Here is a 15,000-nt window from a genome sequence, read left to right on the forward strand (position 1 = left end):
TCGACAAAAAAAATGCTTTATTGACCCCTCCCCCATAGGGGCTTTTCAGGGCCAATGAAATACAATCAACGAACAATAGAACACAACAACAACTGTTAAGAATCCTAACCGGCCGGAGGCAAACCAGTTGGCTATTTACAAGTGTGGCCTAGAAGTTGAACCAGTTTCACTTCTGAATGAAGTTAGGTAGTTTCTGAAGAAACTGTGGTGCTGCGTCGGTGGGGAAGTAGTATACAAAAATTTGGTTTTATCAACGGAGTTGATAATGTAAATTGGCTACCGTACAGAGATTCTAAAAGCTGACGTTTCGAGCGTTAGCCCTTCGTCAGAGCGAATCGAGGAATTATGGGTTACGTGTAGTTTATATAGTAGAGTAGGAGCTACGCTATTGGTGGTAACATGGCAACGGGAAAAATAGGAATATATTAGTTAAATGAAAAGCGTTCGTTAATACCGTGAGGATTAAGGGTGCCGATTTGGAAGATGAATTTTTGTTCTAGATTCTTGCGGCTTTCCGTCGTACCTAGATGTAGGGAAAGGCCGCAGATAGCCATGTGTTTTTTGGAGTGGTTAGGCAGATTAAAATGACGAGCGACTGGCTTAGATGCATCCTTGTCATTCTTCTCAACATCGCGAAGGTGTTCGCGGAATCGGTGACCTAGTCATCTACCTGTCTCACCAATGTATCATTTATTGCATAACGTACAGGTTATGCAATAAATGACATTTGCGGAGGTACATGTGGAACGATCGGTGATCTTAACAGATCGCTTAGGTCCCGATATCTTGCTAGTGTTAACAATTAAAAGGCAAGTTTTGCATCGTGCGCGCGCGCATTTGAAAGTGCCGGGTTGCTCGTTAGTTTTGAGCGCGCTTCTAACTAAAAAGTTGCCTTCGTTTTTGTCGCGTTTGAATGAAATAAGTGGAGGTTGCGAAAAGATTCTACCAATTTCACTTCTGATTGGTTGAAAAAGTGGCGCGAGAACTTTGAACCAATCACTGAGTGAAGTAATCATAAACCAAACCAATTCGCTAATTACTTTCGACACTCAATTGAAAACCACGCTAGTTTTCCTATGGTCCTGGTTAGGAGAATAAACATTTTGATCTTGGGAAAGAAAGGGTTAACGAATTAAGCAATGGAGGACGTATATTAGCATATATATTTTTTGCTAGAGGTCTAATCAACCTCATCAATCCCGAGATTAAATAAAGCTTCATTCATTCATTCATTCCGTGTTTCCATAGCCTCATCTAAACACGAGGGGGAGTTGGGAGAATTCGAGACAGTTATTCAAACCCGAGACGCAGTCGAACGAGGCATCAAGGGCTAATTTGAATAAAAACAAAAGAATATTTAAATGACGACCATTTTGGAATAAGGTCTATAACGTTTTGTAGAAATTATATGTAATATGGAAGAAATTGTGTAGGCATTGTCAACTCAAAAACATTGTAATCCTCGAATTAGTTTTAGATGCTATTTGAAACGAATTTTTATTGTACTTGTGTGTGAATAAGTGTTCTATTCCTGGATGCGGTTATTATACTGGGACAGCGTTTCTCGTTATGTTTGCGCTCAGATGTGGCGCTTAGTGGAATCAATTCGGTAAGCTAATTGGTTCACTTTGTTTCTTTTCGCAGTTTGCGAAAGGAATTGGAAGAAATGAGAGTACAGCTTCACGAGAAATCAAGAAGTGTCAGTAAAGAGGCTGCTGTCCTAAGTCCGCATAACAGCGTGTCCTCTTCACAACAAGAGAAAAAGACTTTTAAAATAGATGTTGACGGACACAGGTTAAAGGTTTCAGCTGAACCAGTTGGTCCCGCTTCTTTTGGCTCTATGAAAGACTCGCAAGCGGATGAACTAAAAGCATCTAACTGTGTTATTTCTTGAAACTGAAAACAGCCTGGCTTGAAAACGCAAACTTGCAATGCATGGGAACTGGCAAACGGCCTCGAGAAACTCCTCTTATATAACTCTTTAGCGATGTCTTTTTCTACAACTGGAAACATTTGTGCATCAGGTTTACTCTTCCTCTGGGAAACGTTGGAACACGACGTACCCACATGACGTCCGGGAGTAATTTTGGTGTCCAAAGAATGATCCCCATCCTTAATGGAACGTTTTATATAATTGTTTCAGTGTTGAAAACGCACTCAAACGTTGTTCAACCGAGAAAAAGAGCTCAAACAGGCTCAGGCTCGCATTCAAGTGTTGGGCAATTAAGGAAGCCTGGGATTCTGTGGGGCCTGTTTTTCAAACGCTTAGATAACTTTTTGGGTCCAGAAGCAATTCGAGAACTAAAATTGACTTTTAAAGGTGTTTTCAATACTGGCGAAAGCAAAACACAACTACAACGTTTTAGGACGTTCGAGAAACGCACAAAGAACCTTAAGGATAAAGCTTTTTATCTCGTGCGAAAGAAACCCAAAAAGTTTTAGGACGTTCGAGAAACGCACCAGGAACCTCAAGGATAATGTTTTCCTAGATAAGGCAAATAGGCCACTTTGGAAAATACCATAATACTCTTTGTTTCCCCACCCCCCCCCCCCCCCCAATTTTGCATAAGCACTGTTTCCAGTTTCTCTTGGGACTTACAATGGTTCCAAGAGAAAACAAAAACATTGCTTATGCAAAATTTGGTGGGGGGAGGTGGGGCGGGGGGGGGAACAACGAGTATTATGGTATTTTTCGAAGTGGCCTATACACAGTGAAAACAATCTAAATGCCGTTTGGCTGAAATTTCTCTTCTGGTTTGTTTTACATCATTGGCAAGCAATATCTCCGTTTTGACGTCTGTAATGGGCCCTTTGCAGGTTAGTGATCACATGGTACAAAAACCGCCATACTGGAACGCAAATTGCGCACTGGGACATCGACCTTATTTCACGATGGCCGCCATGTTGGATTTGCTATTATCATGTAAATTAGCTACACACTTCTGAGGGGGCAAACAGCACAAGTTCGAAAGGTCTTAACGAACATCTTAGCCACACAGATGATTTGTTTCACGTTCATTGAATGTTTATCACCTAAGTAGTAAAATAGAATGATTACACAAGTTACTTCTTTTTTTTAGTGAAAAATGAGGAGATAACGAAGTAGAAAGTCGAAATGTCAAAGACAATCAAAGATATAAAATTATCATAAATGGGACTTAATTCTAAATTGTAAAATGTACTTTTAGAAATGATATTTCAATATTTCGACGAGCCGATTTTCCGCAATTTGCCTTTTTTCCAATGTTTGCCCCCCAGCATAACACATGGCTAATTTGCATGACAATTTGAAAACCAACATGGCGGCTATCGTGAATAAGGCCTATTTAAATTTTCTTTGTTTTAGATGTCCCAGTGGGCAATTTGCGTCCCAGTATGGCGTTTTTTGTACCATGTGATCACTAACCTGCAAAGGGCCCATTGTTGCGCGACTTTTTTATGCCTGTTTCCCTCTCGCGCTTTTCTGGCGTTGCCAAACTGGTCTGTTTTTGTTTCTTCTGCCGACTGTACACTCGTTTGTTTTGATTTGCCCTAGACGTACCTTACAGTTGTAGCAGCCGGTTTTTTTTTGCAAGTATTAAAATAAGATTGGCTGAGTAATGTTGGCAATTGTTTTGCCAAATGCGCGTGCATAGTCATCTTCTGGAAGCCTTTTCCAACAGTTAACTGAAGTAATTCAGATGGTCTGTATTTTAAACTTCAGCATTGCACAAATTCAGCCATATGCATAAATGTTTCCTGTAAATGCACCCATGTTACTGAAATGACTCTCTTTGAAGCTTCTGTCTTTTGTCCACATGAACCGTCTTACCTGTGCAGGAAATGTCGTCGTTTTGAATCTCTTCGTAAACGCCAGTTGCACTTATCATTGCAAATGATGAAACTGATTTTGTGGCACCACGTTTGCAACATTTGCACCAATAATGATTCACGTCCTCGCACCATATCATAAAACGTCATTACGTTTTCTTTTTTTTTTTTTTTTTTTTTTTTTTTTTTTTTTTTTTGGAAACGGCAAAATTTTGTTACTGGGTTGCCATAGGCCATTCCGTGTCGGGAAAATGGAAAAGTTGCGCAATAGGTCTTTCCTGTCGCTACCCTGCTAAGTATGGTCTTTGTACCAAGAGTCTTCTGCGCGTATCCTTGGTAGGTTTCAGGGGGTAGTATAAATGCGTAGATTCGGGTTATTTTTTATCCGGTGGACACAGTACAAGTATGCAATCGCGGAAAAGCCGATGTAAAGCGAATGGTATTTTACTGAATCTTTAAACAAAATATACCCTTACGGAGCTCAAGAATGGAACGTCACTTCGATAAGCAACACAAGCGGTGAAAAATGAATACCTGGAACTTAAAAAGGAATGAGTAATGAATGGCCTTTTCCCCGTCGGATGATATCAAAGTGAGCTGTATTTCTAATATTTTAGTAACGGTGGTGTTAAGTACAACACAACCAAATGGCAAATTCTCTGAAAATTTCAACTTTTTCTGGTTGGTTCTCAGTGAAGGAATCGAACACCTTGAGTGGATACGAGTTTACGCGAAAGTCGGATCTCTGTTGTCTGGCTATTTATAATTTTATTTGTACTCAACTCTGCACAGTCTTCAGGTAAAAAAAAAAAAAAATTGAAATTTGACTAATTCTTGTTGGTCAAGAATTATTTGAAAGAAAGCTTGTTGTCCATTTTTTGCTTCATTATTAAAGGAAAAGGTTCTTCAGGAAAGGGTTTGATCGTGAACTCTGGTGAGAAATTTTATTTGGTTGCGTTGGTTAATTTTGACACTGATTGGGTTTCTTGTTTTCAAGCACGCAATGATATAGGAAGGGTTTTTTGTCTCTAGTAGCAAACATGTTGTTTGTTTCAATAGATGTTTTCCCTGAAATAGGTTTTTAATTGTGAGATTTTTCGGCCTTTGTGGATTTATCGTGTTGTATTAATATTCGAACTTAACCCCCCGGGGGGGGGGGGTGGTACTTTAGGAATTTTTGGGTGGGAATGTGCTGCTGGGACCCTGGAACCCTTAGCCTATACCAGAGCTAGTTCTGAATTTTGCTACCCTATACTAGAGTAAACTCGCACCGATTTTCGTCTAAATCACGATACTTGACAGTTACTAATATCCAGAAGTGTTTCATGATAGCCATTTATCGACACTGTTGAGGCTGAGTTGCGTACACTTAAACTTTGCCTACTCGATTTTTTTTATATTTTTTAGCGGGAATTTCTGGTTTCCTTAGTCTTGATAAAATCTTCAACCGAATGGTCAGTTTCGTGAAAAATGATACCCTATTCTAGACCCAAACGCTAGGATTTATACTCTATCCTAGAGTAAACTGCTTGAAAAACATACCCTTCATAGCGGCACATAACTATCTAGTCCATATATGGCAGTACCTCCCCCCGCACACGTGGGTTAAAATTTGATACGCGAGCACTTTTCATAAGATGACATGAATTTTTAGTCGTTCTTTCTGGCAAATGATTATAAGGTAGCTATAGGTTTTAACGTCAGAAAATATTTGTTTTGTCACTAAAGTGTAAAATGAACTTTATTTGGGAAGCCCACAATATTTCTTTAAATGGTTCCCGGTTAACCCAATTTATTGCTACGACTTACTAGTGCAAAGATTGTTTACATTACTCATTAACACGAATTTTCAACAATATGTCGCTTTAATCTAACCCAAAATCATTCAAATGGTACAAACCTTCATATTTATTAACCATTTCCTTTGCTTTTGTGTTCGTCAGCGTTATGATTTGCAATAATTCAGGTTCACGTGTTCGCAGTTTGTTTTGGCATCTCATAGATGTTTAGAATTTCAATTTAACTCTGTTTTGATTGGCCACTCAACCTCATTGTGTAAATAGTTCACACTGAAGTCAAAATAGATAGGTTTCTGAGGAAACGAAACAAAAAATAAGGACTGAGCAGGTCTAGGGGTGATGAGAAATATGCCACATTCGAGCTCGATTTCCTGGCCTGCTTTTGTTGGAGTTACCAGGAGTACCTATGGGAGCTTTTCTTTTTTATGCTATTCCTGTTATTATAAAATCGTTGAAGTCAGGACAGTAAAGTTTTTCCTGCCTGCTGAATCCTGATTGGTCAATTCAAATTTCAGCTGCGCCAGCCGTATGCAAGGTTCCCAGTGAACATTTGGGGTATCGACGACTTCAAATTTAGTTTACGGAAGAGACCGTGTATCGGATAATCAATGTTTTATTTGCAATGATGATATAACTATTCCATATTTGAGGCGGGTTTCCGTGACTGAACAAATCGATGCTTAAAACTGCTAAAACTGGTTAGCGGCTAACTCACATGCTTTCAAAAATGTGCTACTTCCTGAACCGACACTTCAGCCTATTTCGCTTAAGTTCCAAAATGTCAATCACAGGCGCTCGCTGAAAACTATGGGATACCCAGCTCCAACGCCGTGTGATTGCCTCTCAACACGGTGTACATACGGTGCCTAATGGGCAATCAAGTATTTATCAGGGCAAACAAATTTATGGGTTCAGTTGCCAGGCTTGTACATACGGATAATTTTTAATAATAATGATAATAATGATAATAATAATAATAATAATAATAATAATAATATTAATAATAATAATAATAATAATAATAATGATAATGATGATTGATTATTAACAGCATTTCCACGAGGTGGCTCTTCATCCGTAAATATCTAACTAAAGTTAATTACAATTAAAACAAACTTAGGAAAAGCTGTTAAAAAAGCTAGATAATTAATAGTTACAGTGATAAATGAAAAAACGTATTGGCGATCATTGATCTTTGAAGCTGTATACCCTTGCTGGAGCGTAAATTGCGATTATTTTCGTAAGTCTCTAGTCGTAAATAATTTGGCCAGTCTGAGCTGTATAAACTCTTGTGTGTACTTTTAAGAATATGCCATTCGCGTTGTTCAGCCATTCACGTTGTTCATTTAGAACACTAATTAGTCTCAATAGAGTGGTTTTCAATTGAGTGTCGAAAGTAATTAGTGAATTACTTTGGTTTATGATTACTTCACTCAGTGATTGGTTCAAAGTTCTGGCGCCAGTTTTTCAACCAATCAGAAGTAAAACCAAAACCAATCGTGGCTCGCGTGTGCACATTTTTCCGCTCTTTGTGTCGGTTACGTGTAATTACTTCGAGTTTTGATTGATTTACTGGATTGTCTCCGTCCTTTTTGATTGGCCAAAGTAATTACTTTCGTCAGTTTTGGTTTTACGACACTCATTTGAAAACCGCTCTAAGGTTCGTTGATGCAAAACCAGGACCAGTGTCTCAGTGCTCATCATAAAGTATTCATAACGCAAATACATAAAGCTCCCGACGCCAAGCGTAGGAATACGCGAGCAAAAAAGGTGTAGATTACAAGATTCGCGACAAGTTGAAGAACGTAGAATCAAACGATTTCACACACAAATTGTCTTGTGACCATTTCAGCCCTTGCAAGGTGTGTTGCAAATGGTGTTGCAAGTTGATGGAGAACTTACATGAAACTTAGTATGACAGAGCCTTTTTGCAAGGCTTTTGTCTGGGACCAGAGAGGAAAACTGAGAGAGTCTGGTGAGGATAACCTGACGTCACGGTGGTCAACTCAATGCTCCGTGAAATGATTCAACTTATCACGTTTGTCGTTATGTGAACACTGTCCATTCGCCGATCGATATTGTGGTGCAGACGTTGTTAGAAATAATATTTTTAGTTCAAACCCAGTAAAGACCGACTGTAATTTGCGAAAACACGATGTCGAACCGATTATTTGCATGTTAAAAGAGAAAAGATAATCGTGAAAGTCAAAACAAATCTTAAGGGTGCGAAACTGATTGTGATGATAAGTACTTCCGTGACACCAGTAACAACGAGATATCCTAGTCAAGCGAGACAGGTGTCGTGTATTTGAAGCCTCTCTGCATGGGGTATACATCAAATGAAGGTTTTTAATTTGTTTTGATGATTTTCTTCTTCAAACGACTGTTTTTAGTCTGATCAATTTTCAGCATTCTCATATTCACCTGCTACGTGCCCCTAAGGGAAATCGACACCTTGCGATATTAAAAGATATATCTGTGTTATGTGTTGCCATGGAAAATAAGAGGTTGAAAGAGGTTTCTTGGACTGATCATAATCTGGTATCCGTGTCGTACTTTAATTAGCAAAAGGAGGGTTTTTTTCCTTTTTGGGCAGAAAACAAACAATTAGGGATATTGAAAATGCAAATGAATGTAAAACTGAGGCGATTGAAAGAGTGACAGCAAAAGTGAATCAAACGCTCTTTCTATTCTGAAAGTCGTCTATAAATATTCGACTAACAGAGGTGGATAAGTGTTTTTGTTTTCCTTTGGTCATTTTATGTTGCATTTGTTTGTTAATAATATTGCTGCAGACAAAACCAACAGTGGCTTGAATTGATTAGCCCGCGCTTATTTCTTAACTTGAAACAAACCCACCTTGCGATCACCCGCCATCTTTCTCAAAAAGCAAGAATGCGCGTTTCGTCTTTTGTATGACATTAACTGTATTTAAAAGTAATTTTCACTGTTGTAAAATGCAAAAAGTACAACGCCTAAAAAATAAGGGGAAGCCTCAACCTATTAAAAGCAAAAAATAACTTAAACAGCTGTCGACAAAAATACATTTCATGAGGCAAATTGTCCCGTTTTATTTCGGTAACGTCTTTGCCGCCGATGATAACCCTTGACCTAGTAAAATGATGTTCAAAGTTATTGCGCTAAGATTGTGGGTTTAAATAATACAAAACTCTCGCTTTAAACTGACAGAAAAAAATGCCTAGAAAAAATAAAAACAAGGTTAAATTATTATATATATATATATAATATAAAACGCGTGAAATACTCAATTTTTGTACAACTTTTGTATTTTTGTACTTAAACGTTTGAATTTGAAAGCCCAGTTCTGTTGAATTGCACTTAATGAGATGATTTCGCTCTTAAATATACACGGTGAAACGTTTTCTATTAAAGAGAGACCATTCTCGCTTGAAGGTGAATTTGCATAAGTCTTGGTGAAACCTGATTATGAGAGAGCGTGAATTGACTTCTTCTACTTATAGCTGCCTCGAGGCTCGGTGAACAATTTTACTTAGTTTTGCAGGTGAAGTCATTGTCTTCATGGTCTTTCGTCAAATGCATTGTCATGGCAGCCAATCGCGTTAATTTGGAAGATTTTCCTTCAAATTACCATAAAACAGCAGTGAGGGGCTGTTCTGAGTAAACGCAAATTATCACAGCGATGAAAAGATGCGGCAAAGGGGATAGCAAACGGAACTCTACTGGGACCGGACGGACTTAGTTTCAAAATGGTTTACGTTTAGTACTTCTGACGGCGAAACTGTCGGGAAAATGATGAAACACATCGGTTCAACAAAAGTTTCCCCTTCCATAGTCAAATGGACCGACGATATCAAAGTCAAAGAGAACAGTGGCAAGGATGTAGAAAGCTTACGGGAAACCGAGAGCTCTGGTGGAAATTCTTCACAGAAAGCAATCGCATCTGTGACACCTCCAAACCTGCTTCACGGAAGCGTTCAATCTTCAAAGATAAGTACGTCGAACGTTAAGGTTGCCTTCGCCAAAGACAATCCTCGAAATGACTCTCAAACCAGTAAAATGTGTTTCTTGTTCTCTTCAATAAGCAAACTGATGTGTTTACCTCAGTCGTGTTTCAGAGTGGAATTCCCTTCTCGTCAACTCGAAACAATTTATCAACGTTACTATTGTAAGCAGAAGCTGGACAGGATCCTGTACATAATTTTGTTGGATTTCGTGGTTAATTTATGTCTCATCGCCATGTACTCAGCGGTTTTTGAGAAGTCGAAGAGGACTCAAGTCAATCGTCTGGTTATTACCTGCACGTTTGGCGCTATTAACCTTAGTTTGGCAACGTTATACTTTTTGAAGCTTTTTCCAAGGAGGGTACTGGCATGGCTTCCCTTCATTGTGTGGTTTGCTGTTTTTGTCCAGCTTCAAGTCGATCTAGCCATGGGATATGACCCATTGGTTCCTAGTGATTCTGTTGGGATGTTCCTATTTTTTATGTTTATTTCCAATGTGGTGCTACCAGCAAATTTAACACTGTGTACTTTTCTTGCTCTTCTAATCGCAGTAGGGCATGTCATTATTACAAGTATGCTCTCTGCGAAAAATTGTGAATATTTCGGTCGACAGGTAAGTGTCGCTTGTTTTTATTAAACTACATAAAAAGTACTTTGAGCGGCAGATGTAACAAGACCAGACATTTTCACAGTTTTCACCTCACAAAAGAATTAAGCAGTATGTCTCGATAATGACAGGTTTTTTCTTTTGCTTCTATTATTCCTCTTGTAAAAAAATTTCCGTTTTTAGCAGTTACCGGTACTTATAACTTTATCGAGCTTAAATTTATTGGAAACGATCGATCCTGCATGGCCGCGTTATCGGGCTGCCTAGTTCGTGCAAATCGTTAAACAATTATCACTTTCCCCAAGCAGGAAAAAATTGCGCTCTAACGATACACTTCGGCGGTAAACCGTGAGGTCCAAGTTTTATCGCGCTCATATCCTTGAATTGAGCTGCGTCATAATCGCGCTTAAACGAAACGGTGCCGATAAAGGACATCACTTAAAGTCGTTTCTGAACAACATCAACGTTTCTCAGCGCCCTTGTGACGATACTAGCCGCTAAGTGTGGTTCTAAGTGAAGGCGTTTTTGAAAAAGGTCCTTTTGCGATGATAAGTTATATGAAGACTGCAATATTTACTTAGAACAAGAATTGTGCCAAGGACGAAATTGTTTCAACTATTTTATTTACCATTCCGGCCTGTGATTGTGATGAGTTTGTATCCACCCGCAAGGGAAATCGGTTCGATTTCGTAAGTCTTGCCCAATACGGACTCCCGGTTTTGATTTATTCCAAAAAGTATTTTTTTTATGATACCAGTTTATGTCACCAAAACTCGTCCGCTAATTAACGAAATTCGCATCAATCTTAGACCTCGAACGTCAGGCAAAATACCAATCTAATCAAATGAAAACTTAACTTTATTTAATAACAATGGCTGCCTTTCTTTTCATTTCTATTTTTCATCAACAAATTCTGTCAAGGGTATTTAAACTATATGCACATTTCATCAAAACCTAACACCGGCCGACGAAGCGTTGACATCCCAAACTACCATATGGATTTCCGTTTCCCTATCAACAAGGTTTCAAATGTTTTTGTTTCTTGATAGGTCTCAGGCAACTAGAAGGGAAAACGTTTTTTATAGAAAATCCATTTGAGAAAAAAAGAAACACTTTTTTTTCAGTATTTTCTCTATATTTAAATTTATGTCTTTCTCATAATCTTGCATGCGTCATGCATTCATCCGGCAACCAATTGTATGGTTTCTTGAAGCCTCAGCCATGATTTAATACACCACGAACAATATTACGAAACAGACGGCTTTCAATGTTACCAGAACGGTTTGTATGTGCTCGTTAGTCAACCAGACAGCACGCTTTCCATTGGACGAGCGATTCCAGACGCCGTATCTGGGTGCAGTTTGTTGGTACCCTGAAAGATTTTTCTCCTTGTCTCGGCTTTTCTTCTCTCATGAAAAACCTAGCATTTGATTTGATCTAATTTAAGAAGGATTTGCAGTTTCCCTTATTAATTGGGCACTTGTTTCTCTTCATTTATAACCTCAGTCATTTTAAGGTCAAAACCACACGTGGCACACGACATTGGTGAGAGCTTTGCGCGCTTCAAGCGGGATTTACACTTGCGTCAAATGAATTATTGCTGCGAAGAAAAGAAAGTAAAGAAGTAAAAGTAGCGGGTAAAAATAACATGAAACAAAAAAAAAAATTCTGGCAAAGAACATTGATCGAAAAGGTCTTATCCGCCGGATGACTTTGACATCATTATCTTCATAGTTTGGCGTTTTCAGCTATCAATTGTTTCCTCAACGTCAGACCCTGCGATATCCTTAGCACACATCAAACGACTTCATTTAATTTTTGGCGTTTCGATAAAAAAAGCTTTTCTGTCATACGTTGGGACGATGTTACAGCCTTCTCCTATTAATTTAAATTGCAACTGATCAGTCACATGTGACTCATCGAATTTTACACCTATTTACTAGTTATAGCTGTCGCTAAAGTGCCAACGAGCCAAGCTCGCGTGATCTGGCGCCTGGCGGCTGCAAACATCACGCGGCGTACTCGTGCGGCACTCTCATTGGTTATCGCTACGGTCAACATTTCATCACTTTGGTCTACATTACAGCTTTTGGTCTACATTTTAAGCCCTGGCCATGCAAACTATCGAACAAAGTTGGATTCCACATGCAACATTGTTGGATGTAAATGTTGACGTAGTGGCAAAACACTATCCAACATTGCTCGACGAATTCAAGTTTAAGTTGGCGCAAAATTTGAAAATGCGGCGAAGCGTTATGCTACGGAAGTTGTTTTAGGACGGAAAGGACGTATTCAAACAAGGAAAAACCAAAGAATGATTAAGAGAACGTGTAGAAAAGGGTATATTCTTTGCAAGATTCATTCGCGCTTAGGGGATGATGATTATGAGCTCGGATCAATTTGCAGGAATTTTAAACGCTATTGAACCAGACATCTCCAAACAGCGATAATGATTAGGTACGCTAAAAGTGTCCCACAGACATGGCCTTGCTTCCTATTCGCTGATCAAAGTTTTCTGGCTGTTCATCAACAACCACGACGTCCCCTTGCTCCTTGTCCGCCATCTCTGTTGCAAATGATGCAAGAAGCCTTGGCTTGAAAATAAGATAGCGATTCGTGATTGGCTAGCAATACGAACGTGACTCGATTCAGGACACAACTTTGTTGGAAGAGCGGCAAAACACTACAACATTGCTGTGTCAAACAGAATTGTTGGTTGTAATGTTTGATCAAAAGCAAACTCTATCCAACATTTGATCGAGCAAAAAATGTTGGACGAACATCTTCCAACATGGGCGGCCAAACTGTCGAACAATGTTGGATCGAGCAAAGTTGGAGCCTTCAATCCAACTTTGTTCGATAGTTTGGCCAGGGCTAAAAACACTTAAATTTGAAGCGCTTCTGAGATATCGTCCGCCTAAAAATCTTCTCGCGGCTCTATAAGCTGCCGCCTCGCCAGGCCTTCTGTCTTCAGAAGGCCTGACTCGTTGGCAATGATACCAAGCACTGTAACTCGCGTGCGCAGACTTCATCAACTCGCTAACTCACTTGTGCAGAAACCAGAAACCGACAAAACACTCTATCTGATAAAGATTTTCGTTCGGGCATTTACCACCACTCAAAATGTACTGTTCAGCCGCTAAAAATAACAATAATATTAAAACCCTCAATATTCCCAAGATCGAAACCTTCATTCTCCTAGTACCATAGAATTCTTTCTTGGGTAGTCATGAGAATTAAAATTTAGTGTTATATCAAGTTTACACCTTTTAAGCTGGTGATTTTTATTCTCAATACCTGTGTGACTGATATTTCATTGAAAATTGTGAGGAGAATTTGCATGCTGATCACTATTGGGAGTGGTTGTCAGATCATACGCCGGCGTCATTTTTTCCGATATAGAACTTCGAACCTCTCTCCTTCCTACGAGGTTGTGTAACTACTAGTCTTAAATCAACCAATAAAAATACAGTCTTTAGAAAACTAAGGAGCGGCTTTCCTCTGGAATGAAATTCGGGCCCAAACATTTGCTTCCAGAATAGACAGCGCTCCCTCAAGATTATGCCAAATCAAGTAATTTAGAGATATAGAAGAGTTGAAAGTGTTGGAAAATGTTATCTGAAAATGTCTGAGGAGCTGTTTGTTATGAGGCTCAAGATAGTTCCAACGTTTTGTGACGCGACCAATCAAATGTATGCTGTACTTTTTAGTGGTGTGTTTATTTTGACATTGAAGTCAGTTTTGATTTGCAAGTCTTGTGAAAGTTAAACCACTTCGGCCAATGATCGAAATCAAAAGATTATTGCTAATTTGGTGCTGTTTTTCAACTTTTGTCCGAGTCCGTGAGTAAAATCTGAAAGCGTGAAATCTTATGAGAAGAGCTTCTTTATCGTGCTGTTTATAACGTGGTAAAAGAGCTATTTCCATTTATTTTATACTCAACAAAATATCGCGTTTCTGATTGGTCAATGACGAATGCACAAATAAGTGGCAGAGTGCAAAAGAGGTTATAGAATGCAATACGGAAATTGCTATGGAAACAAAGCGGTGAAGTAATAATTTTGTTGAGTGTATAATTAAAAAAAACGTATGTACTTGCTCGAAACGCGTCATTTCGTGATTTATGTTCACTCGCGGGATGTTTTGAAAATTCTCAAATTTCACTCGTTTTAGTTACATAGCTCGTGCAATTTTGAGAACTTTCAAAACATCACGAGTAAACATAAATCACGAAATGCACGATTTTCCATTCGTGTCTTTTAACAGTTTCAGTTTCACTTTTTTTATTTTCAGTTGGGTGCAAATATTTTGCTGTTTGTCTGCAGTAATATTCTGGGCACAATGGACTTTTATATAGCTGACAGAAAACAAAGGCGATCAGTAATGGAAACAAGGCAATCTTTAGAAGTCAAAATAACCTTGGAATCAGAGAATCTTAAACAGGTAGATGTCAGTTGTTCGAAGAGGTTTCAATGTTGACCTCAAAGTGATTTGTAATTTTATGCCGGGAAGTAAAACTCAAAATTGAAGGCCAAAAAATCTTGTGGAAACTTGGTTGGTAAATGAGAGTTGAAAGAAAATTTTCCATTACTGAGTGACAGATGGCTTGATCGGGCTTTGTTGGAAGCCAAAACCTCTTGTTCCATGGTTACCAGTTATGAAACGACTTCTTGTAACAATGATCATCGCAGCGGTTAAGGAACAGAGCAACTTAGGCGGATGCAAAGAGGTCTGGTAAAAATTCAGGCTTGAATTGGAAGTGTTCGGGCAATTCGAACTGCAGTATTGTGGACATATTGTA

General features: G+C 38.9%; 2 protein-coding genes across 3 annotated transcripts in view; both read left to right on the forward strand.

Moving 5' to 3' along the window:
* LOC138004499 (uncharacterized) overlaps positions 1 to 1,903 on the forward strand; it is a 28,714-nt gene extending 26,811 nt beyond the window's left edge. For both annotated transcript variants that reach the window (XM_068851027.1, XM_068851028.1), the window contains exon 21: positions 1,645 to 1,903. In XM_068851027.1, coding sequence (XP_068707128.1) covers positions 1,645 to 1,894 — 250 coding nt within the window. In that variant the 3' untranslated portion in view covers positions 1,895 to 1,903. The remainder of the gene's footprint in view (positions 1 to 1,644) is intronic.
* Positions 1,904 to 9,028: 7,125 nt separating this feature from the next.
* LOC138004503 (adenylate cyclase type 3-like) overlaps positions 9,029 to 15,000 on the forward strand; it is a 31,658-nt gene continuing 25,686 nt past the window's right edge. Inside the window, exons 1-2 of the mRNA XM_068851031.1 lie at positions 9,029 to 10,205; positions 14,493 to 14,642. Coding sequence (XP_068707132.1) covers positions 9,381 to 10,205; positions 14,493 to 14,642 — 975 coding nt within the window. The 5' untranslated portion in view covers positions 9,029 to 9,380. The remainder of the gene's footprint in view (positions 10,206 to 14,492; positions 14,643 to 15,000) is intronic.

The sequence above is a fragment of the Montipora foliosa genome, chromosome 5 (genome assembly GCF_036669935.1).
Source record: "Montipora foliosa isolate CH-2021 chromosome 5, ASM3666993v2, whole genome shotgun sequence".
NCBI classification, from domain to species: Eukaryota; Metazoa; Cnidaria; class Anthozoa; order Scleractinia; family Acroporidae; genus Montipora; species Montipora foliosa.